Raw genomic sequence first — 22226 nt, forward strand, 5'->3', positions numbered from 1 at the left:
ATGTGGATACAAAGGACTCATTCTCAGGTAATGAAAACATGATTGATTGACATGATGACTCATTTTCAGGTGAGTATACACTAGTGAAAGCATACATACTCATGAATATTATATTCAATTTCTGCCAATGGGTCTACTAAATCTTACACACTAGTCCTTTTTAAAGGGAAAGGATATGAATATCCTGGGATCAAACCAGGAAAGCAGAGATGGAGCATACAACAGTCTGGGTCATGATTATCAACCTGCTTTTGGTAAGCAGTGTTAACAGAAATTACTTTTAAAACTGTTTCTCCAAAAAGAAAAGAAGGACCATCTGTCCTAAAGGACAAAATTGTGAAAATGCACCAACAAATGCATGAATAAAGACAATGTGGGAATGTTACGTGGATATGGAAAAACCACGGAAGCAGGCTAACTAAAGAACCGATGAAGAGTGGCTGACCTCTCAACTGCTTTGTGGGATGAAGTCAGAATGAACATGCCAAGACCATATTCACAAGGCACAGCTTACCCAGTTGTGATGCCCTATGATGTTATAAACTTATCAAGTCTACTGTATCCTTAGTCCAAAGGGAGTTCACATTCTTAAGTAGCTCCTGAAAAAGGTGCAGATAGGAACTCTGATCCATACCTTACTCACATATGGAGCCTCGCCCCTACAGTGTGGCCGATCTGCTGATTTATTGATGAACAGAAAGCTTCAGACCACATTTCCCTGTTGCATTCAACAACAGCAAAGTGCAATGCTTGGACAAAATTATTTTATGGCCGATCCTCAAAACATCATGAACCACTGTCAAAAAATGATGTGGTCTGTATTGAAGGTCAAGATATTTGGAAGGGAAAAGCAACAGTGCTCCAGGAAGTCCCTGCAATATCTTACACAGCGAGGACAGAGGATGGACATGTACAGACAGAATCATCACAGTTTTCTTAAAACCAAAGAGACTACATAAGAACACAGTGAAGTCAGTGATGTGTCTGAGTCAGCCTCTACATCAGCTGAGACTTGTAACATGAACTTTCACGCAGACTTGTGCACCATTCTAAAAGATATCTAAAAGAGGTGTTAAGACATATGACAGATATAACTTGTGAAATAATAAAAAAGTGAACAGAAAGGGATCTGGTCCTGATGTTTAAAAGTTGATTGTGAAATGTGAAACACACAAAAAACGAAATAACAAAATAATATGTGACGGTTTAATGCAATTTTCAAAGGTTTCTTTAGGTTTTTGTGAAAGCAGCATATCTTAAAGTAAGCAAGTCATTACTGTTTATATCTTGTTGCAAAATTGTTGTGAGATTTTTTAAATTATTTTCTTTAAAGGAAAGGATGATCTGCAGTTAATCACTCATGTAATGACCAATAGGTGGCAGTAATGATCTACAGGTCCAGTATTGATTGTTAAGGTCACAGAGGTCAAAACTTTGGTCTTCATGTTAGCAACATCAAAGTGTGTCTGAGCTCTTTTCCTTGTTACAAAATAAGGAGTAAAACAGTGGTAATGATTCATTTGAAGAAATGGGAAGGACATAGTGCCCTTTTATGCAGTTCATCATAATGAACCCACACTGAAGTTGTCAAAATCATTGTGATCAGCTAGAATAGCTGGAGCTGCATCAGGATTGTGTTTTCATGTGTCTTACTTAGCATTTTAACCTCTTAATTTATAATGGGCCGTTTGGTACGGTGACTTTTTCTTTTATGGATGTGATTGAACTTTAAAGCTGCAATAATTTATGTTTTTATATTAATAATGTATCAAATGACTAACACAGATGAATATCACCCAACTCTGTTAGTGTATTTTAATGTCTTTCAGTTCATTTTTGGAAGGTTTTCTGGCCTACAACTCCAGTCTCACCATCATCATTTCCAGCTTCACTTGGCAGCAATTTTTAGTGAAAAAACCTAAATAAACCCACTGTATGCTCTTTGCCCAGTATCAAACAGCAGACATTGAATTTTGTTGTTTTGTTTAGTTGTTGGAGACTAAAACTCAGCTTAATTGAATGAAATCGCAGCCTTGATTGTTCAGCATCAAACCTTGTATTTTAACACCTAAATGAACTGATACGGTCTCTCTCAACAAAAACAATAAGCTTTTCTTTTAAATCACATTTTAGTCATATAACAATATTGCTGAGAGTTTAGCTAGTAATTCAGTACTTACTGAGTTGAAGCATTTTATAAAGATATTGTACACCACTGGTTTTCAAACAATTTCACATCAAGGACCCATAGCGTTTGGTAATTATCACCACAGCCTTAAAAATGCAACCAAACTATTATTATCGAGCTGCCTGTAGTCATTTGGCAACAGAGATGTTCTCAGTTATATGTGAATGTAGAAATTACACAGCTGCTACGTGACAGAAGCAGTGTAGCCCACATCCTTTTTTTCCCTTTCCCTTTTTTTTTTTTTTGGTGAGTAGCCAACATCCCACTAGTAAACTATGTGGCCAGGATTTTTTTTCTTTTTCTTTAAAAAAAATGTAACATAAGTATAATATACAAACATTCAGGTACACAGTAGCAGCACACACACATTTAAATAACTATGCATAGCCTACATATGCATACAATACAAATACTTATTAAGAACATCAAATGACAATATTAAAAGACAGTTATGTACAATTATAAAAAAAAGAAATCCGGAGTACACATGTAAACAAAATATGAACATATTCAGTCAGAGGTTTCAGGGGGGAAAAGTTCTATAACATTTCAATAGCTTATTTATTGAATCCTATTTCAGCTAATGTGATGAGAAGAAGATGTTAGTCAATAGAATGACTTTCCTTAAAATAATGACTTTGTAACCCAAAATAATGACTTAGTATCTCAAAAGGATTAGAAACTATCTCAAAATAATGAAATACTTATAAGTCATAATATAAGTCACTATTTTGATATAGTTTCTCATTATTTGGAGATATTAAGAAAGTTTCTCATTATAAATACTTACATAATGTTTTTTAATCACATTGGCGGAAATTGGCTTCCATACTTTTTACGCTGAGTGATTTAAGTAGAGAAGTTACCTCTAGAAAAAAAAGGTGATATTGTAAGTAGTAATTTAGCTCATTTGTATTTGTGATTTAAACACTTAGCGCAGTGTGACGCTCATGACGTGCAGCACGTCACATCATTGTGGGCTGGAGCTCACGTCAGAGGTCCAGAGAGCAATTTTAATTTGTCAGGAGCAGCGAGCGGCTACACACCAAAACGTAAATATCTGTCTGTTTTTTTTAAGCTTTTTGTATTCACTTGTCTTCTTCTGTTGACATGTTTTGAAGGTAAATACGGAGCTAATTGACTTTTTTTCCCTCGTCGCGAGCGATAAGTGCTGCGTGCGGCAATGCGATGCGATGCTGGGGGTGTCCTTGATGTGACAAAAGTGTCTTAACTGTGCGACTTTGTCTATTAATTTCACTCAGTGTTCAGTGGTAGACTAGTTCCTCACCACGTGTGAGGTTAAGCATACAACCCAGCGGGTTATTGTAAGGTTCAGGTGTTGTTCCAGGTTGGTTTTGTTCGAGATGAATGAATTTTTTTTTTGTCTCTGACACAGCAGGAAGATGGATCTAAAGGACGACAAGCAGACCGTGTCACACAGCAGGTGAGAGGCCTTATGTTAAAACACAACCAGATTGTTTGACAGGATTGAAACGTTTACCAATGGTTCATTTTGAAACGAGGAAACTACTGGGTGTGCCAGGGTATCAGGAAATTGACCTTTTTCCTGTAAGTCCCACACATTGAGTTACTTACACTGCTGTACAAAAGTTTGATAGCCTACCTTTTATAGACCTATTAAAAAGAGATGGGTGATATAGCCTCAAAATTGTATCAAGATATTTCAAGGAAATGTATGATAATGATTATGACCCTTGAACGTTTTATCAGTGATTGCAGCTTGCACTTAGTGTAAACGAAAGGAAGGGCATTTTCCATCCTTCTTTTCCAATGAGCTACTGTTATTGATTAAAGACTAGTCTAACTAATTCGAAATGTAGATCTATTGCCTCAAGGTGGCAGCAACAGCAGCATTATTAGTGCAATAGTAGCTAGTGATACATAAATCAAATGTAAACACAAAAGTGACCTAGGTAGTGTTATCTTAAAAGGATCCCTATTAGGACTTGTAGGCCTTATTGGATTAATGTTGTCATCAACTATATAAACGTTATATAAAAAGAATTCTTGATGTCTTTATTTTTCATAACATTGGAAAAATCCTTTCACTCGTAAGTCGGAACTCAAAGTGTCCGCATAATAAACCATTTAACTTATTGACTATGAGGCAGACACTGTTACCAAGGGGCATATTAGCTAAGTTAGAAACCCCTCAATTTCCCACTTAACATGTACTGGTATCCTAATACAATGTAGGGGATTGGGAATTTGTTTGTGTCTCAAAGCATTTAGCATTTACGTTCAATAAACTCAATAGCAATGTGTCAGACGTGAAACAATTCTCAGGATGATACAGACTTCCCTGTCAACTGTTATCATTGGGAATTTCCTTTTTTTTCAATAGAGAGTAGTTCTGATGAAAACATTTCACTTTGAAGTCTGTGGGGTTTCCACATTTAGTATTTCATCACAAATGAAAATCCTGTCTCAATAGTAGTTGGGCGGTCACATACAGTCACTGTATGACACACAGTAGACTCACAGGTCTGTCTCTATGAGCAAAAGCATTAAGACACTGACCTGGACAATCTCCTAGGTTTTGTGGTTAAAACTGTGTAGAAACTTGCATTGTAGAACCAATCCAAAGTCTAGGGCAGCCCTTCATGTTGGGGCAAGAGTATAATTTTGGATTGGGTGTATCCTTGTCAAAATGTAAGGGGCACAAGTTTGTTAGCCTCCATTTTTGCCGCTTTTCAACTACCTCACATTATGAAATCACAAGACTTCTGTCGGTGGAGATCTCCAAAAATCTCCCAAAACCGTAGCAGATCAAAATGAAAGCATTTACATAGCTAGACCCTACAAGGATAAGTGTGAAATGAGCTTTTTAGAGTTAACGTAATTATTGAATGAATAAACCAAATAACTATATTATAAATGGCAATTCAGTTGGATTATCAGGTTAGAACTGGCCCTTAACAGTCTGTTATTTTATCCCCCTTAAGCCCTGTTTGTGTGCATAACCCACACCTGGATTCACTGAAAGATGACATTCTCTACCACTTCAGCCTGGGAACCGGCACTCATGACCTACCTGCTATGTTTGGTGATGTCAAAGTAATGATTTTTTGAGATATTAATTTGTGGAAAAATATCACATCCATAATCATCTTTATATGGCAATAATTTATTATAGTTTTTTTGTGTGTGTTTTCTTTCAGTTTGTGTGTGTTGGAGGCAGTCCCTGGAGAATGAAAGCATTCATTGAGTACATTGCTGCTGAGCTCCGTATGGAAGACCCCAAATCAGAGTACCCAAATATCTGTGCTGGAACGGACCGCTATGCCATGTACAAAATTGGCCCTGTACTCTCTGTCAGTGTATGTAAAAACAAATGATCATTTTATTATGTCATATCATTTTTGTGTTTTAAACAAACACTATACTACAAATATGAAGGAAATACAAGGCTAAAATCTGTATACTTGGTGTCCTTTAATTTAAAAAAAACTGCATAAACGTTAACATTTTGTGTGACATGCTTTATTTTTCAGCATGGGATGGGCATCCCATCTATTGCCATAATGTTGCATGAGCTGATAAAGCTCCTCCATCATGCACGCTGTACAGATGTTACAATCATACGCATTGGGACATCAGGGGGAATAGGTAAGCTTATTATTTGAAAATATTTTGAATGATCCAAGTGCCTGATTTTACATCAAATTATACATCTTTTGCATTATCAAACCGTGGTAGTTTCCCTGTGATTCTCTAAATGAGCTCAATGATTACTTTGCTTGACCTCCTGTGTCTTCACATATCTATGTCAGGAGATGAGTCATTGTGGTCATATTAGTATTGTCCACAAAGATGTATATTTCTTAGTTTTACCACAAGAGGGAGACCAAAGTTCCTCAGATTTTAGAGCACTCACATAAGGCTTTCTATTTCTCCAGTTTTTTGGATGAGAGAGCACTAATATTTTTTGTTTAAAATTTTTTAAAAGTAAGTTATTAAAATAAGTCTTATATATATACTCCTAATCTTTACATTATATTAAATATACTATAAACCATTTGGTGTTGACGTATGGCATATATCTTTAAATTTACAGTCCACATATATAATTGCTATTATGGCTAAACACTATGGTTTGATTTGATTGTAGCAGGTATGATTTATTGTAGTAGACTGTAGCACTGAATTACAAATTGAGCTAAAGATGGTATCTTAAATCATTTAAAATAAGAAGTTTAAGAATTTATTTGGATGTCCTTCATTTGAAAATGACCATAACACTTATGTTAGTTAATCTTTCATTAATCCAGAATGTCAGTCCAATGTAAAAATGTCTTTTAATTAAAACATCCTGCACTTCTGGTCTAGAGATTATTGTTCATCTCACTTGCCATTTTTGTTTTTTAGGGCTTGAACCTGGCACTGTTGTTGTTACCAAACAGTCTGTGGACGCCACCTTCCTGCCCAAGTTTGAGCAGGTGATCCTGGGTAGGATAGTGGTCCGTAATACTGATCTGGACCAAAGCCTGGCTGATGAGCTGTTGCAGTGCAGCAAGGAGCTGAACCAGTTTAACACAGTGATAGGCAACACCATGTGTACACTGGATTTCTACGAAGGTATGAGTTCTGCTGCATTCATGTGTTAATCGCATTGTTCATTGACATGTACAGTGTTTCAGCTGTAATGTGCATATTTGTGTCTTTCATCTCTATCTCATCAATCACCCAGGCCAAGGCCGTTTGGATGGTGCTTTCTGCTCCTACACTGAGAAAGATAAACAGGAATACCTCAGTAAAGCCAATAAGGCAGGAATCTGCAATATTGAAATGGAGTCATCTGTTTTTGCTGCCATGTGCAAGTTGAGTGGCCTGCGAGGTAAGAAATGACTCTATCAGCTTTACACGAAAAGATGGAAAAGTTTTCAGTGTCTTAAAACACAGATTGTTGTCTTTGACTCCTTATTGGGTTTCTAACATTCATTTCCTGTTCTGTAAAGCGGCTGTGGTGTGCGTGACATTACTGGATCGGCTGAAGGGGGATCAGCTGAGCAGCTCTCATGAAGTTCTTCACAATTACCAACAACGTCCTCAGATACTCGTTGGCCACTACATCAAGAAGCATTTGAATGTGAATGCAGTACGTAGCTAAGTTCAGAGCATCTTTTCTTGAACCCGAAAACAGAGTGCCCTGGTAGCCAAGTGGTTACAGCACATGCCATATATCCAATGTCCCTGGTTCGAAGCCGGCAAGGGACCTTTGTTGCATTTAGTACCCACTTCTCTCTTCCCTTGTTTACGGTTTGCCTCTCTGCCACTAATATACTGATAAAGGCAAAAATACCTATAAAAAAACAAAACAACAACACTGAAAACATGTAAAACAATAACACAGCTTTAAGCTATTTTTATACATTCTTTTCTGCTGTGCTTTAGCCTTAATATCTAGAATCGTGACCAAAACACTGAAGTTATACCGTGCCTGCTATATGTCCTTTAACACTGATTTAAGAGACTATTTCACCATAATTATAAACCGTCACGCACTGACTGTGCTTCACTTCATTTTCTCTTTCAGTCAACTGTAACAATTTACTGAGCTTCAAATATAACACAGCAGACTATGGTCATCAAATCTGTCTTATTTAAGGCTTTCTTTGTTTTTATACAACATGTAAAGCTACTTTTCTATAAAACTTGAACCACATCATGACTTTTGATCAGTCCAAACTTACAGTGGGTAAGATAACAAAAGTCATCTTAACTGTCAGTAAGTCTTTCTAGTTTCATTCGAATTTGTGTCCTTGTGATTTTGGAAAACAGTATAAATATGTACTATATCATCTTGAGTATTTTTTTATACTGATTGTATGTTTTGTTTTCAGGATTAGGCTTCTGTATTTATTTTCTGGAAGTTTCATTCACAACCTCAAAACCTCAAAATGTCACTGCTTTTGAGAAAAATAAATTCCACTGGATGTTTTCATCAATAAAGCTTTAATAAAGCAGACTAAAGTTGTTTATGTTGTGTTCTGGCTCTGAGCTTAAGAGTTGCACATGTTATTTAGATATTTCTCAGTGCAAGGAGCACTCTGACATACTCGTGAGCAGGTTTATTGCTTTATGAACCCTATTGGGGTATTTTGCACCTCCAGAGAAGTTTGGTGAAGTCAAGAGCAATACACTGAACACTCATAATAAATAATGATTAACTTCCTGAATATGATCTCTGCTGAATCATTCATTTTACTGACAAGGCAGCTAGGTACAATATGTACAATTTCTTCCTCTAAGCTTATGTGACTCAAAATGTTTAGAATCAACCTTTGGTCCTTCAAACAGCCAGCTTACCTTTGAAGAGTTATAATACTGATGTTGACATAGGCCACAAGAGTTATTTTAGAGGGTTGTCAAAGTAATAATACTCCACACTTTCACCCTTCTTGAGCCAATAGTTACATTATAGACGATGGATCCAAATGTGTAAGTCGTCTCCCTTTTCCTCAAAAATGTTTTTTTCTTCAGTTGGATGTTTGAGCTTCACTGTGCAGAATGATGTATGTGCAGAGTTTGACACTAAGCTGTTTTCACATTAATCTGCTGAAAGTGGGAAGTTTCTGTTTTTCAATCTACACTATTGTGAGAATACATTTAACTGTGAATTAGCAGATATTTCAGCCATCAAACCTTTGAAATGAAAAGCATTTGCATATTAATAGATTCTGGGATTTTTAATGAGGGAGGAGCATATCATTTTTAATTGAACGTTTTTGTGAAAAAAAACCCAAAACATTTAGACATTATTCAATGTAGAACAGAAGAAAGAATATTTAAAATATTTCTTGAGGGGGTGGTGGGATTAAACTGGACGGTCTCACTAAAAGCAAGTCATTTCCAATAATTTTTACATGTTTTCCATTGCTGCGCGTCAGAGCACAGAGGAGGGTCTGCTTGCGCGCTCCCGTACGTGCCCACCTCCTGTCTGCCATCCGATCCTAACCCGGTCTATTCGCTGACTCAGTGCCTTAAGCAGCATCACCGTTCACCTGAACAGAGCTACAGCATCCTCTGCGGAGAAATACATCAGCCATGGCCAAAACAGCAACCGGTAAGCATGTTTAGAGTAATAATGTTAAAGCTGATGCATGGATGGGTGGAAAGACAGATACATTGATGGGCTTGTGTCAGATGCATCTTTTTATAGGCTATACCCCATGTCGGCCCGGTGTAGTCTACCGGCTGGTGGTCGTGCGAGAAATGTTTTTTTTAATGATTGAAAACAAATGCAACAACTCACCTTGTGATATTTTTCTGTCGATTGGATTTCTTGTCAGAATCTGATAATATGAATATTATACAAGAATATGGGCTTAAAAGGCGAGCATCTACCGTCATTAATAGGTTTCCCAAACGTCTACTTCATTATCCTCTTCTATGTTAATGTGTCAGTCTTCATTTGCTTTGATCTTCTATTGTACAACAGTGGTTAATTAGACAGCATGAATTGGTTCTAGACAGATTTATTTACAACGCTGCACCTGCGGTTCATGCTACAGCGGCCCCGACATGCAGCATAATGCAGACGGACCCCACCCAAGATGCTGAGCTGCCCACCATTTAGCCGACAGCAAAGCTGAGGGCTCCATCAGTCTGACTTTTATACTGCTCTGCTATAACTAAACCTGCACAGCACCAACTGTTTTTTTTTTCCAAACGTTTTTTCTATAACCTGAACGTTTTCTGAACGATTGTTTCATCGGTTAATTTATTTGGCATTGCTCCTTTTTTATTTATGTCTTTAGCTTTCCTTATTTCTTCTTTGCAGAGGATGCATCACCAGCTGTGAAAGATGTGCTGCCATTTATTAGGCAAAAATACAAGATTGGTAGTGTATATTAACAGATTAAATGGCTCCAAATCCAAACAATTGGGCCTAAGAGTTAACACACTGACCCTTATACTAAGAGATAAGAGCTGGATTACAGTGTGCATTAGTCATCCCCTTCTGATGGACAGCTGGGTTTTTTTGTTAACCAGGCCTTTATCATATTTGTTTTCATTACTTAGTTGAGCCATACATATGTTTATGGCGCCTTAATGTAAGCAGTCCATTTCTAAAATACAGTATAGTGTGCAGACTGGCTTCATTATAGTATGTGTGGTGGCGGAGATGTAGCACAGGAGACAGGTGTACGGCAGGGTGGGAGGCAGGCCAGCCCTGCAGCAAGGGGGCCGCTTCACACACTGGCCTTTGCAGCAGAAGGCTTAGCAGCACTGACAATCTGTAGTCCTCTCTGGACAGCCAGGTGGGCACTTTGTCAAATACAAGCATGGAAACAGTGACTGAATTCATAGATGAGAATTAATATAGTCCAATGAACTAGTGAAGACACATCTTACCCTAGATTTAATAAAAAGAGTCAAGATCATTAATCAGTTGTATTCGACAGCTACGACACCAACACTCACACCATGCAGGGTGGGTTAAGACAGATAAATATTGCTGCCTCTGATTACTGTGACCATGACCATTCAACACGGAATGATATAACTTGACACACAGGCCTGTCCTCCCTATCACTTCCCTGCAGACTGCAGTGATATAATGTTTTGATTTAAATGATTCAACAAATGTGTTGTTATTATATCATCCAATAAAGTAAAAGTAAAGCTTGTTTCATCCATTTTATCAAAGAATCTTAGTCATCCTTACAGATTAAATCTTTCCAATAAATTATTAAGCAACATGGCACTTATGTGCGTTTTAGTCTTCCAATGGATCATTAACGCAGTGATTGTCTGATGCTAATTGATATATTGAACATTGTTTCCCTTTCCTAATGTGTAATGTCTTAATTCAGGAAAATGTCAAGTATATTTATTTATTTGTGACACTGTTCATGCAGCTTTATTTGATTGCGGGATAATCTTAGCTGGGTATTAATTTATATGTTTTGCTGCTTTCATCAGTAACACATTGAGACTGACCTGGAGGCTATGGTGTGTTTATGTTCTCACAGCATACAAAGAGAAGATGAAGGAGCTGTCTGTCCTCTCCCTCATCTGCTCCTGCTTCTATCCAGAAACACGCAACAAGCTCATGTCTGAGTTTGAAGGTATGGGTCAGCTCAAACACTGATTTTCCTTTGGAACAAACCAATTGTCCTCCCATGGATGTTTTAGTTGCTTTTTAAATATTGACAACAATAATAATGAGTCATTATTGCACTGATATATTGTATTATTGGACATTGATTTTGTAATTGTAATTGTGTGATTTACAGACATGGAGGTGAAAGCTATAAACAAGCGTGCCTCTGGCCAGGCCTTCGAGGTGATTCTCAAGCCTCTGTCTCCAGTATCAGATGTAAACCCCAGTCTCCCCTCACCCCCCAAGAGGGACATCTCCTTGGAGGACATTGAGAAGAAACTGGAGGCTGCTGAAGATCGAAGGAAGGTGAGTATTTCCCCTGTGTCAAATTGCTTTTTTAAAACATTCAAAATAATTCAGTCTATTATTTCAATTCCTACTGTTTTTACTTTTAGTACCAAGAAGCTGTGTTGCTGAAGGCTTTGGCAGAAAAGAGGGAGCATGAAAGGGACGTGTTGCTAAAGGCCATGGAAGAGAACAGCAATTTCAGCAAGATGGCCGAGGAGAAGCTCCAGATGAAAATGGAGCAGATCAAGGAGAACCGTGAAGCCCATCTGGCAGCCATGCTTGAGCGTCTACAGGAGAAGGTGAAAAATGCAGAATCCATATTTGTCACCTGTGCAAAAAAAGAAAAACCATAAAAGTCAGAGTCTATCATGTCGATCACAGGGTACCATCACAATGACTAACAACTCTTGATGTATTGTTCTGGTGTTTACTAGGAAAGACATGCAGCAGTGGTGCGCAGGAACAAAGAGTTGAAGGAAGAGCTGACAGCATGAGCATCCAACGAGTCCTGACTTCTACGGTCCATCTTCATCCCTCCATCCAACCCCCTTCCTCGCCCTGCTCCCACCCCTCTCCAGAACAGATGTCTGACTCTGGAACCCAAGAGGTGGAGGACCTCACTACCACATCACAACACACCACACCACAATACTCACCACTATCAGTATTATCAATGGATACAAACATCAGTAACAGTCATCTTGAGAACTGAATGGATTTCTTAATTTTAGAGAGAAAATGCGAGAATATGGCTATTATTATTTTGTAAATACCTTTTTTTTCAAATCTATCTATCTATCTATCTATCTATCTATCTATCTATCTATCTATCTATCTATCTATCTATCTATCTATCTATCTATCTATCTATCTATCTATCTATCTATCTATCTATCTATGATGGTAGGTGAAGTACATTGTAATGTGCTGCACTGTACAATTCAAACATTTTGTTTGTAATTGATTAACGTTTCAGTTCTTGAAATTTGACTCTACAACCATTTTCTTGTGAAAGCCTTTGGTGTTGTGAGTTGGCTGTAGACTGACATTTGCAGTGTTTCCTGATGATGTCATGACGATGATGATGTTTCTGTGTCTTTGTGAAGAATGACGGTTGTGTATCTAGACTGCAGTCTCCTCAAGATTTTCGACGTATCCCACCTGTATCTTCCTCACGCACACCTACTCATTCTCAGCACACATGCTTGGAATTTAACAGTATGCCAAACCCACAGATTTAAAAAGTGTCCACTTCTTCTGAAACTGAGCTTGATAATGAACTTGATAGGTTTACTATTATAATTAAGAATGTCTATGCCCAATGGGAGCAACTGTTTATACATTTGCAGATTCCCACTTAACCCTGACAATTCCATTTCTCAATGAATCCATCTTAAGCTGACTCAATCGCTCTGTTATGTACACAGTATTTGGGGATTAATCTCTTTAATGTTATGACACCATACTGGTACCATGCATAGTGTCTTGGACAGTGGAATGTGCTCCACCTTGATATTGATAGCGTGAACATAACGTATGTCTGTGTTGGTGTGTATGAATGCGAATTTACCATGTGGCATCATTAGCATCTGTTCTCTGTAGTGGATTAGATAGAGAACGGATGCAGGATGCTTTACATTCAGCACACTGAACTAGTCTCTTTTTAATATACAGTACCACTGATATCTGCCTGCATCCTCTTGCTGCTTGTGTTTCTCCCTTCATATATTTCTCTGTGAAAGCTTTGCTGAATAAAGGTTTGGGGTTCTGTGAACATGGCATGCACCATCTAATAATTTTCTGTGCTAAAAGACGAGGGAAAATTTAATTTAAAAGTTATCTACCGATCCTGAAAACTACAGTCTTCCCCCAGCCAATTTTTCATGTATGTCTTCTGCAATAATGTGAATACAATGATAGTTAATTTGTAAAAATGCTGATTTACTCCTTAAAGGTTCAGAATAACATAAACTTAAAATGACCACAGGATCAGCCATCAGACATGCACAAGACAAACAAAAGGTGCAGTGTTCCACCAGTAGGTGGCAGTGACAGATTTATTTGGACTAAAGAAACCCTGTTGGAGCCAAAACCGTCCAAAAGTAGGACAAAAGTTCCCTATTTGCCAAATACTGTCATCAAGAAGAAATATCATGAAAAAAAACCCACTGATAGAGTGGGGCAATGATTTGTTAATCAGAATCGTGAAGATTTGGAATTGAAATAACAGCCCTGTTTTGAGGGAGAAGGGTTTGTGTAATTTATTAGCATCACTTTCTTATGATGTCCTTTAAATTGACTGATAGTTCTCAAAGAAAGACAATTTATTAATAGATTAAGCAGACAGTGGCTACCACTCTGGGAAGTCTGAGGTGGTGCATGGAATCATTAAACAATGAAGTCCATGTGTCACCAAGACTGTACTAGAAACAACACGTCGGAGCAGTGATTTATTGGTCCAGCTGTCTGTGTGTCGCTGTTACTTTTTACCGCTTTCCTCCAATGTCCCCATCCTGTTCACACTATTGTCTCCGTTTCAGACCAACCCAAGCTGGTGAGGTCAGGGCAACATTGTAAAGGATTTCCTCTGGGCTCTTAATGATTTCCTGGGTATTCATAAGGGCAACAATGCTCTGGGATTTGGTTACTTACCTGGCACACACTCAATAACTGGGCCCTCATTAGCTCATTATTAACTTCTATGGGATTGCAGCAAAAATGCACCTGCAGATTATGGTTCATTTGGAAAGATATGGTCTAAATCACTTGGAAGGCATATAGTTTGCAGTTATATAAGAGTTTGTACTATGAATGTAGAAAAAAAATAGACACCAATTATACATTATGAACTACAAACAAAACAGTAACATTAAAAGTAGCAAATGCAACAGAAACAAATACATTTGTTTAAATCTATATTTTATATTTTAAGAACAATTTATTGGTACAAAAATATTACAAATAGGTACAAAATGCAAGTGTCAAATTGTCAAGTAGTTAGTTTTCCAAATGCAGTGCATATAATATGCATATTTGTTTCCATGTAGTTCTGAAACAGGCCAAATTAAGTAACACTACATAATGTTAAATACAGACATCTGTGCTGGACAAAGTTTCAGTATGTGGTCTACAAAATATTACCTCTAATTTGTGCTTACAGTATATCTATGTATGGCCCATACTATCATCATATCAGTACTCAACCTGGAGACAGTGCATGTTAGCTAAATTTGTTATCAATTTCAATGAATAACATAAAATCATCCTTTCTTGATAAGAACATGGTCAGAGGAGATTACATCCTTTAGCCACCTCTCCCACTCATTGTTTCTTAATAAAATAAAATCAGTTCAGTTGTTCACCTGTGTTTTATTGCTATAAAAACAGATGAAGTCTGTAGTAGTGGGCACAGCTCAGCTGTTGCCTTCAGTCCAGTCGTTGGCTTCAGAAGGCCCCGATTTCTGTGCCCCAAGGCCTGTAAGGCTTTGACAGAGTGGAGGAGGGGCTCACTGTGCTGATGGCCGTTGGGGAGACTAGAGGGAAAGCGCTGAAGGAGAGGGGGAAGGCTGAAAGTGAGGAGAGGGATGAGAGGAGTGGTGGCGAAAGCTTGGATGTTGGCAGAGGAAGGCTGAGAGGCAGCGAGCTGCTGGGAGGCACTCTGAGGGACTCCGTGGGGGGCAAGACACTGAGTCTGGATGTTCCAGGTGCCTCAGTGGAGGAGGAGGAGGATGTAGAGGAAGAGGAGGAGGAGGGTGGGCTACTGTTGCTTCTGGATGCAGGTGTCCTGCCCTGGGGGTGTTGTAGGAGGAAGGGATGGGGGAGATGGGCAGGGGCACTCCCGTAGGCAGAGCCCCAGGCTAAGTGTTCCAGTCCAGTGTGCACCTCCCTTTGAGAGGCATAGTTGCTAAGGTGGGACACCAAGCGTAGGCGGAGGGGGTCTGTGTTGTCCCGACCCTCTATGATGCTAAGGAAGCGAGCTGTCTCTGCCAGGCACTCCCTAAAGCCCAGGCTGCGGTAATCCTTTGCAAGAGCATGAGCCTCAAAGAAACCTGTTAGGGAGTCAGAGTTAAACATGTGATTTTAAGCATATCATGTTATTATGAATTAGTGAAAAAGGACATGACTTTAATTCAAATCCCAAGAATATGATGTAATTTATCATACCTTTTCCACCAGACGCATGAAGCAGCTTCAAATGATCCACAGTCATTTGCAATATTTCTGCTTTTTCCAATTTTGCTGATCCCTGTAAAGAAACACGAAGAAAAGAACAGTGTTACTTTCAATTCTATCATTATTTCCGTGATTTTTTAAATCAAACGATCATCTAAAATTGTACTGGCAAAATGAGGCAAGAATGGAAGTATGACTATTTTACCTGTTTCTCAAAAGCACTTGGCACCAATCTCCTCAACTCCGACAGACTGTTATTGATCCGGTCACGCCGCCTTTTTTCAATAATCTGTGAATAGGGTAAAAGAAAATTTAAAAAGTAATTAGGTTTCAGGTGGTGGAAAAATTGTATTCACGAAACAGCGATACGAAACTTATTGGCTTAGACTAAGTGATAATGAACTGACTTACCCCTCTGCGTCTTTTCCTGGCTTGAACTTGAGTGGTTGTAGAGGGAGACATCGAGCCGTGAGAATCCAGCTGACTAAAAGACAACATTTAAATAATTTATATTACAATACAATTGAATTCAAGCTGGACTGTTGCACTTTAGTGAGCTGTAATGAACAATATAACACCGAAATTATACCGTGAAATATTTAACATAGCCTACCCATTTTCATCGCCGCTGTCTTTCTCCACTTCAATATTGTCGTCCAGGTCGCTCTCAGATGAACTGTAATTGTGGCTCCGCTTCATTTTTCACTTCAATGATCCGTATAGTCCTTGTACTGAAAAGCTCTAGCGTTGCAGTGACAGCAGTGTGTCTGGATCTGCTTCTCCTGTGATCATTTTCACACCGGGGGGAGGTGGGCGGGGTCCCCGGAATGATGTGGGCGGTGCTCGACAAACCTTAAGCCTGTTAAAATGGAGTTAGTGTTTGAGTGACGTGAGCCTTAAAAAAAACAAAAAAATATATAACGGGAAAGCTCTAATGAAGATACTGAAACTTTAAATTAATATTAAATGCGTTATTTGAAAAACAACTGACAGTCATGATGTCCATTTCCCTTCAATAATAATAATAATAATAATAATATTACATATCACTTTTCAAGTAAAAAATTATTTATATGATATATATAAACAAGTCAAATGCTGTAAAAGAATCAAGTTCATACAAAGCAGGTGAATTTTAAGTAAAAGAAATATCTGCATATATGAACAAATAGCATGCAATATAAGAAATGACCTGAGCAAAATCTTGAATGCAAAACAAATAAAAGTGTAAATTATAAGGAATTGCATATCAAAATGATGATACTAAAAACAAGAAAAATCCATATTTGTAATGACAATATATTTAAGTGACACACTAAAATAGTAATATAAAGAGGAATTATGATAGTGGTGAGGTAATAATCTTTTTATTAAGTGTAGATTTTCTTGTAAAAGTGAGTTTTAAGGAGGCGTTAAAAGCTGCAGTGGAGTCTGCTGATCTCACACCAAGGGGAAGTTCCAAAGCCATAACACGAAAACCCTTGGTTTTCAGTTTGGTCATTGGAACAACTAAAAGTTTTTGATCAGCTGATCTTAGACGCCTGGCTGGGCTGAAAGGGGTTAACATTTCTTTAATATAATCTGGAGCCAGACCATGGGTGGCGTTGTAGGTAAATAAAACATTTTTGAAATGTATTCTGAAAGTAAAAAAGTAGGAAAGATGGAAGTTGATCCTTTTGGTGGTTGACAGCTCAACTCCTGGCCTCAGGTCCCCAGTTTCCCTGCTGAGACCCCAGTCCATGAGCAACAGGCCCCATTATAGTAGGAGCCCTCTTCATCTTTGGTGTTGTGGAGGACACACGGCCTATTAGCAGAGTGTGTTGTTCATTGTCTGCTGTCAGCTGTGTGGTTCCACAACAGCATTGATCAGCCGGGAGGCCCAACATTAGTCAGTCAGCGTTGCCAGGCTCTCCTAGGAAACCCCCTCCTCCTCCACCTCAACCCTTCTCCCCAGTCACTGCAAACAGGTCAACTGACTGGCGCAGGGAGAGCTTCCCAGGGAATCATTCATCCACTGAGGGCAAAAACAGCGAACACTGGGGAAAGAGAAACAGAAGTGTTTTTAGAAGCTCAAACTACATGCAACCGTAGATGAATGTTTTACTTATGAGCTACATGAAAAAACATACACACCTACTAAGGCATACTGTAAGTAGCAAAACTCAAGTGCCTCACTCATTCAATGTTGGACAGGGAGCAGGGGTGGTCTCAGCCTAAGGTGTGATAATTTTGACCCCGCTAATCTGCTGGGGTCAAAGGGCAAACTATATAAAACATGGGAGCGTTCAATGTTTATGTTCCACAATGTAACTGATCCCCGTTGTGTGTTTGTGTAGTATATATCAAGAAAAAAGACACATGAGATACAGATATTTCTGCCTATATATTCATATACATGTATATGCTCACAAACATGTATAAGGCAAATGCAAATGAGATTTAATGGTTCAGATCTTTACAGCCATTGAAACAAAAATAGGCCACCAATGAAACCATCATACAGTGGTCGAAAGTATTGAAGAGTATTTACTTAAATACTAAAACTTCAGTACAATTTTGAGGTACATTTATTGTATGCTAGTTTATACTTCTACTGCACTACATTTCAGAGGGATACTTATTTGTTTGTACTTTGTTTAATAAAACACCATATACAAACAAAAACATATGATCGGTTTATTATAAAAGGTATATAAAGCATTTAGAAAACAACAACAAAATGAAGGTACTCTATTCATGTTTATGCATCAAAAAGATCCAAAAATATGATAATATAACATAATATTCTAAATACTGTAATACTTTCGTAACAGTTTGAATGTGTGACTTTACTTTTATGGGGTACTGTGACATTTACTGAAGTAAAGTATTTAAATACTCCTTCCAATGCTGCCATCATATTAAAATACACAAAATGCCCCAGATAAATGCAGCGAAGTCAATAAACTATAAACATTATGATTATAAAGCAGCAGTCGGATGTCTTTTCTGTTATGATGAAAGGACTGGGAAATGATAGTGCTTGCGGCTGGGATAATTCCTGCATTGAGTCTATCATGTCTGGAAAGACCATCAGTGGGATCATGACCCCCCTGCTGTCTTTCATTCCAGTACCTTGTAGAGGAGCAGCTGTTTCTCTGCTCTGTCCATCAGGTCAGTTGTTAACTTGGTGCGTTGGGAGCTAGACAAGTGCGGATGAAGAGCTTGATTCCAGGGAGCAACTGCAGGCCAACACGCTGTTCCCAGAATGTCAGAGGGGTTTCAGTGGTGACAGATACAATGTGCAAGCCTCAGTCATTCTGTTGATGCAGTGAGTGTGAGTGAACTTTCACGCCAACCCTTGACACATAGATACATAAACCCCCACCTCCCCTAATCTCCATTCCAGCACACACTTTCACTAAAAATCCTGCCTACCTTCGCTCATATCATGCGTTTCCACGCTCCTATACACCCGCTTGGTCGATTTATATACACTAACATGTGCATAATCTGGTGCTGAAGAACACCCAAGGCCTGCATACTGCATTTCTCACGTAGGCATCTGTATTGCTCTTCACTCCAGAAAGCCTGATGCCTATGAGACAGATTCAGATACAGACTCCCAGCTAGCGTCCTCTTCTTGCCCTTTTCCCCCAGACTAGACCGTACATGGCCCTTCCATGACTCTCTGTGGAGTGGCAGCTTGAGTATATTTGGGATCACTTCATTGTTTTTGATGCTATTATGGTAATGGGGCTCTACAGTGCCACCAGTGCAACAGGACAGGCAGGCTCATGTGGTTTCCATTATGCAGACACAAACCACTCTCCTCACACTTGATCGTCAAGGTCCTTCACATTAGCACTGACATTCCTTTCGCCCATTAAACGTAATTACGATTTTTCTTCCAAAAACCTTGACATTTCTCCTGTGGCATCACAACATTTTCTCAGCCGTCACTCCATTTGTCTTTTGGTCAATCTAAGTGTATTTGGTTTGATCTCATTTATATGACTGGCATGTTTCCTTATGCATTTTCAAGTTTCTTTACATTTAATCATTTGAACAGGATGCCAAACTGTGCTTGTCGATGGGCCTAACTCGGCACCAATTCGAAGAAACTACTCTCAAACTGGTGCCAGGAAGCTAAGAGGTATAAGCAAGCATTTGTATGAAACTGGCGTGTGCCCAGCTGCCTTCCTCAATCTTCCCTTAGGTTTCCCTTGGTGACTCTTTGTGTGCAAGAGTGCGGCCTGAGTGTGTGCTGGTGTGTCTGCATGTGTTTATGTGTGTGTGACTGAGAGTGTGCGAGTGTGTTTAGGAGGTGCTGTTTCCCACAGCCCTGATCTAATTCCGTGGTAACTCAATCTCCGTGTGAGCGCTTCCCGGCGAGTGTTCTCCCACCCGTCGACAGTCTCTCTCTGGCTGGCTGAGTGGCTGAGTGTGTCTGACAGAGGCCGGCTCAGTCCCATTGGAACCCCCCGCCTCCATCCTACCCACCCTCCCATCAGGATTGATTTACTATGTCAACCGTTGGGGCTGTCGGCAGCAGCGACGCTCGCAGTCGTGCCTGCATCCTGTGTGCACACCATCCTGACATCTTATACCTGTCATTCAACAACTGCTACAGAGAAGTTTGCATTTGTGCGTGTGCTGTTCAGGGGTGGGGGGCATCTAGGGGACATTTGTGTGTGTGAGATCATCACATTTTATTGAGACTGAGTAAAGGTGTAGGTATGGTTTTTCTTTATGATATATTATGTAAGATAAGAGAAAATGCCACACATGCTGGTCCTAAATAGCATGTCCCACTTAGGGAAATGTCTCCCAGACAGCTTCCATACAACAATGTTATCCTATAGACCACAGCTTCCTGCCTGTCCCCTCTGGTTCCAGTCAGCACCCAGGCGCTAAATTGGTCAGGGACCAGACCAGGCCTGAGACCCATTCCCACTGTTTGAGCATATTACACCCGCCTTCTTATTCTTTACTTTCCTGCCTTTGTTGGCATCCATTCTCCTTGTGCCTTTTGGATAGGTAAAGCCAGGGAGGATATGTTGACTTCCTTGTTTCTTTGTTTAGCAGGAGTTTAAAAAAACAACCTTTTTTCTCTTCTGAGGACAGGTCCTCAGGTCACAATAGACACCAGGATCTCAGCACCGGCTGCCAATTACAGGGCATAAACAGCTTGTAGGAAAGGATTCAAACAATATTTTACGCTCTGATATGGACAACTGTTTGTACTGAACGTTGAAAAAAGTAGATTACCTGAGTTACTCTTGAATAAATAAAATCATTTTCATCCCCTTTTCATAATGTTGCACACTCCTTCAGTGGCCTCTAACAATTACATTGTTCATAAGGTTTACTAGTAGAATTCCCATTACCAGTTAACTTATGCAAGTCCACAAAAGAGGGAAACCAGATCACAAGACTGGTTCCCAAATAAGCGCAACAGGAGACAGCACGTGATGTCCACACAGAGAAAGGAGGACCACGGAGTGAGCTACTTTTAAGGCCACACATTGTGTTGCCACAGGAAAAACATTGTTTGCATATCAATGGAGTGTGTGTGTGTGTGTGTGTGTGTGTGTGTGTGTGTGTGTGTGTGTGTGTGTGTGTGTGTGTGTGTGTGTCGTGGGTGGCAGGGGTGGGGCTGGGTTAGGGGGTGCTGTTGGAGCTCTAATTGAAATGTATCTTTCTGGTTTACATCACGCAAAGTGAACCACATAGCCACTGGCCATATGCATTATTAGTCAGGTCTATTAGTCTAGTCTAGCTGTAGAAAATGATCATTTCTTCTCTCTGCTCTGTGTGTCTTCATTGTTGTGAAAGACACGATGGGTCACTGCCAGGGAAAATCTATGTTTTAGAACAGACCTGTCTCTGCAGGTCCACTATCATGTTATGAGTAACTCCTTCACGTTACATCTGACAGACACCTATGAGTTTTTTCGAGAGCTGGTGGGAAGTTTTATATTTGACCAATAATGTTCAGAATTAAATCTGACTGGAATGATCACTAATATATTTAGACAGAATAGAAAAATTGAAAAGCACCAATTTATGGTGTGTCACAAGTTTATAAAAAAAGAAATCTGTCTTTTTTGTGAGCCGGCTCCTTTCCCAGTGGATGCTCTGTGCCAGCTGTCTGCGCAGCAGTAAAGTACTGCTTTCCCAAGCTCCGACCTGTGGGAAAATCTGTTGTGGCCAGTAATTGATTCCGCCCTGCCAGCCCCATTACTCTCCACTGCAGTCAAACTGCCAGTGATCTGCAGAAAGCCTGTTAGCACAGCCCCTTTACTCATTCTCTCTTTCCACCCACTCACACAAACATGCGTCAGAATCCCATCCTACTGTTAATTCCATCATTATTTCTATCTGTCTCTGGACATCATTTTTCCCTTTATTATTCACAAGATGTGAAAATGTTTCCCTTTTCACCCTTTTTTCCCCAATTTATCA

General features: G+C 39.2%; 3 protein-coding genes across 5 annotated transcripts; 2 read left to right on the forward strand and 1 right to left on the reverse strand.

The window, feature by feature from the left end:
* The first annotated feature begins 16 nt into the window (after nt 1–16).
* Nucleotides 17–8186, forward strand: upp1 (uridine phosphorylase 1). Of its 3 annotated transcripts, none has more exons than XM_062423055.1 (8): nt 17–27; nt 3585–3632; nt 5155–5266; nt 5371–5529; nt 5704–5818; nt 6578–6787; nt 6900–7046; nt 7168–8186. In XM_062423055.1, exons 2-8 carry the CDS (start codon nt 3592–3594, stop codon nt 7317–7319), a joined length of 936 nt encoding a protein of 311 aa, XP_062279039.1. In that variant the 5' UTR covers nt 17–27; nt 3585–3591; the 3' UTR covers nt 7320–8186. The 3 variants fall into 3 exon arrangements, with proteins under 3 accessions (XP_062279039.1, XP_062279037.1, XP_062279038.1); XM_062423053.1 differs by lacking the exon at nt 17–27 and adding an exon at nt 3207–3250 and having other exon boundaries at nt 3588–3632; XM_062423054.1 differs by lacking the exon at nt 17–27 and adding an exon at nt 3211–3240.
* A 1070-nt stretch (nt 8187–9256) lies between these two features.
* Nucleotides 9257–12100, forward strand: stmn2a (stathmin 2a). The gene is made up of 5 exons (XM_062422574.1): nt 9257–9275; nt 11188–11283; nt 11452–11624; nt 11714–11905; nt 12041–12100. Exons 1-5 carry the CDS (start codon nt 9257–9259, stop codon nt 12098–12100), a joined length of 540 nt encoding a protein of 179 aa, XP_062278558.1.
* Nucleotides 12101–14580: 2480 nt separating this feature from the next.
* Nucleotides 14581–16478, reverse strand: LOC133983727 (hairy/enhancer-of-split related with YRPW motif protein 1-like). Its single transcript, XM_062422901.1, has 5 exons — nt 16393–16478; nt 16191–16263; nt 15985–16068; nt 15771–15852; nt 14581–15655 (listed from the first exon to the last, which is right to left on the reverse strand). The coding sequence occupies exons 1-5, from the start codon at nt 16476–16478 to the stop codon at nt 15051–15053; spliced, it is 930 nt and encodes a 309-aa protein (XP_062278885.1). The 3' UTR covers nt 14581–15050.
* Between the last annotated feature and the right edge of the window lie 5748 nt (nt 16479–22226).

This window comes from Scomber scombrus, chromosome 7 (assembly GCF_963691925.1).
Source record: "Scomber scombrus chromosome 7, fScoSco1.1, whole genome shotgun sequence".
Taxonomy (NCBI): Eukaryota; Metazoa; Chordata; class Actinopteri; order Scombriformes; family Scombridae; genus Scomber; species Scomber scombrus.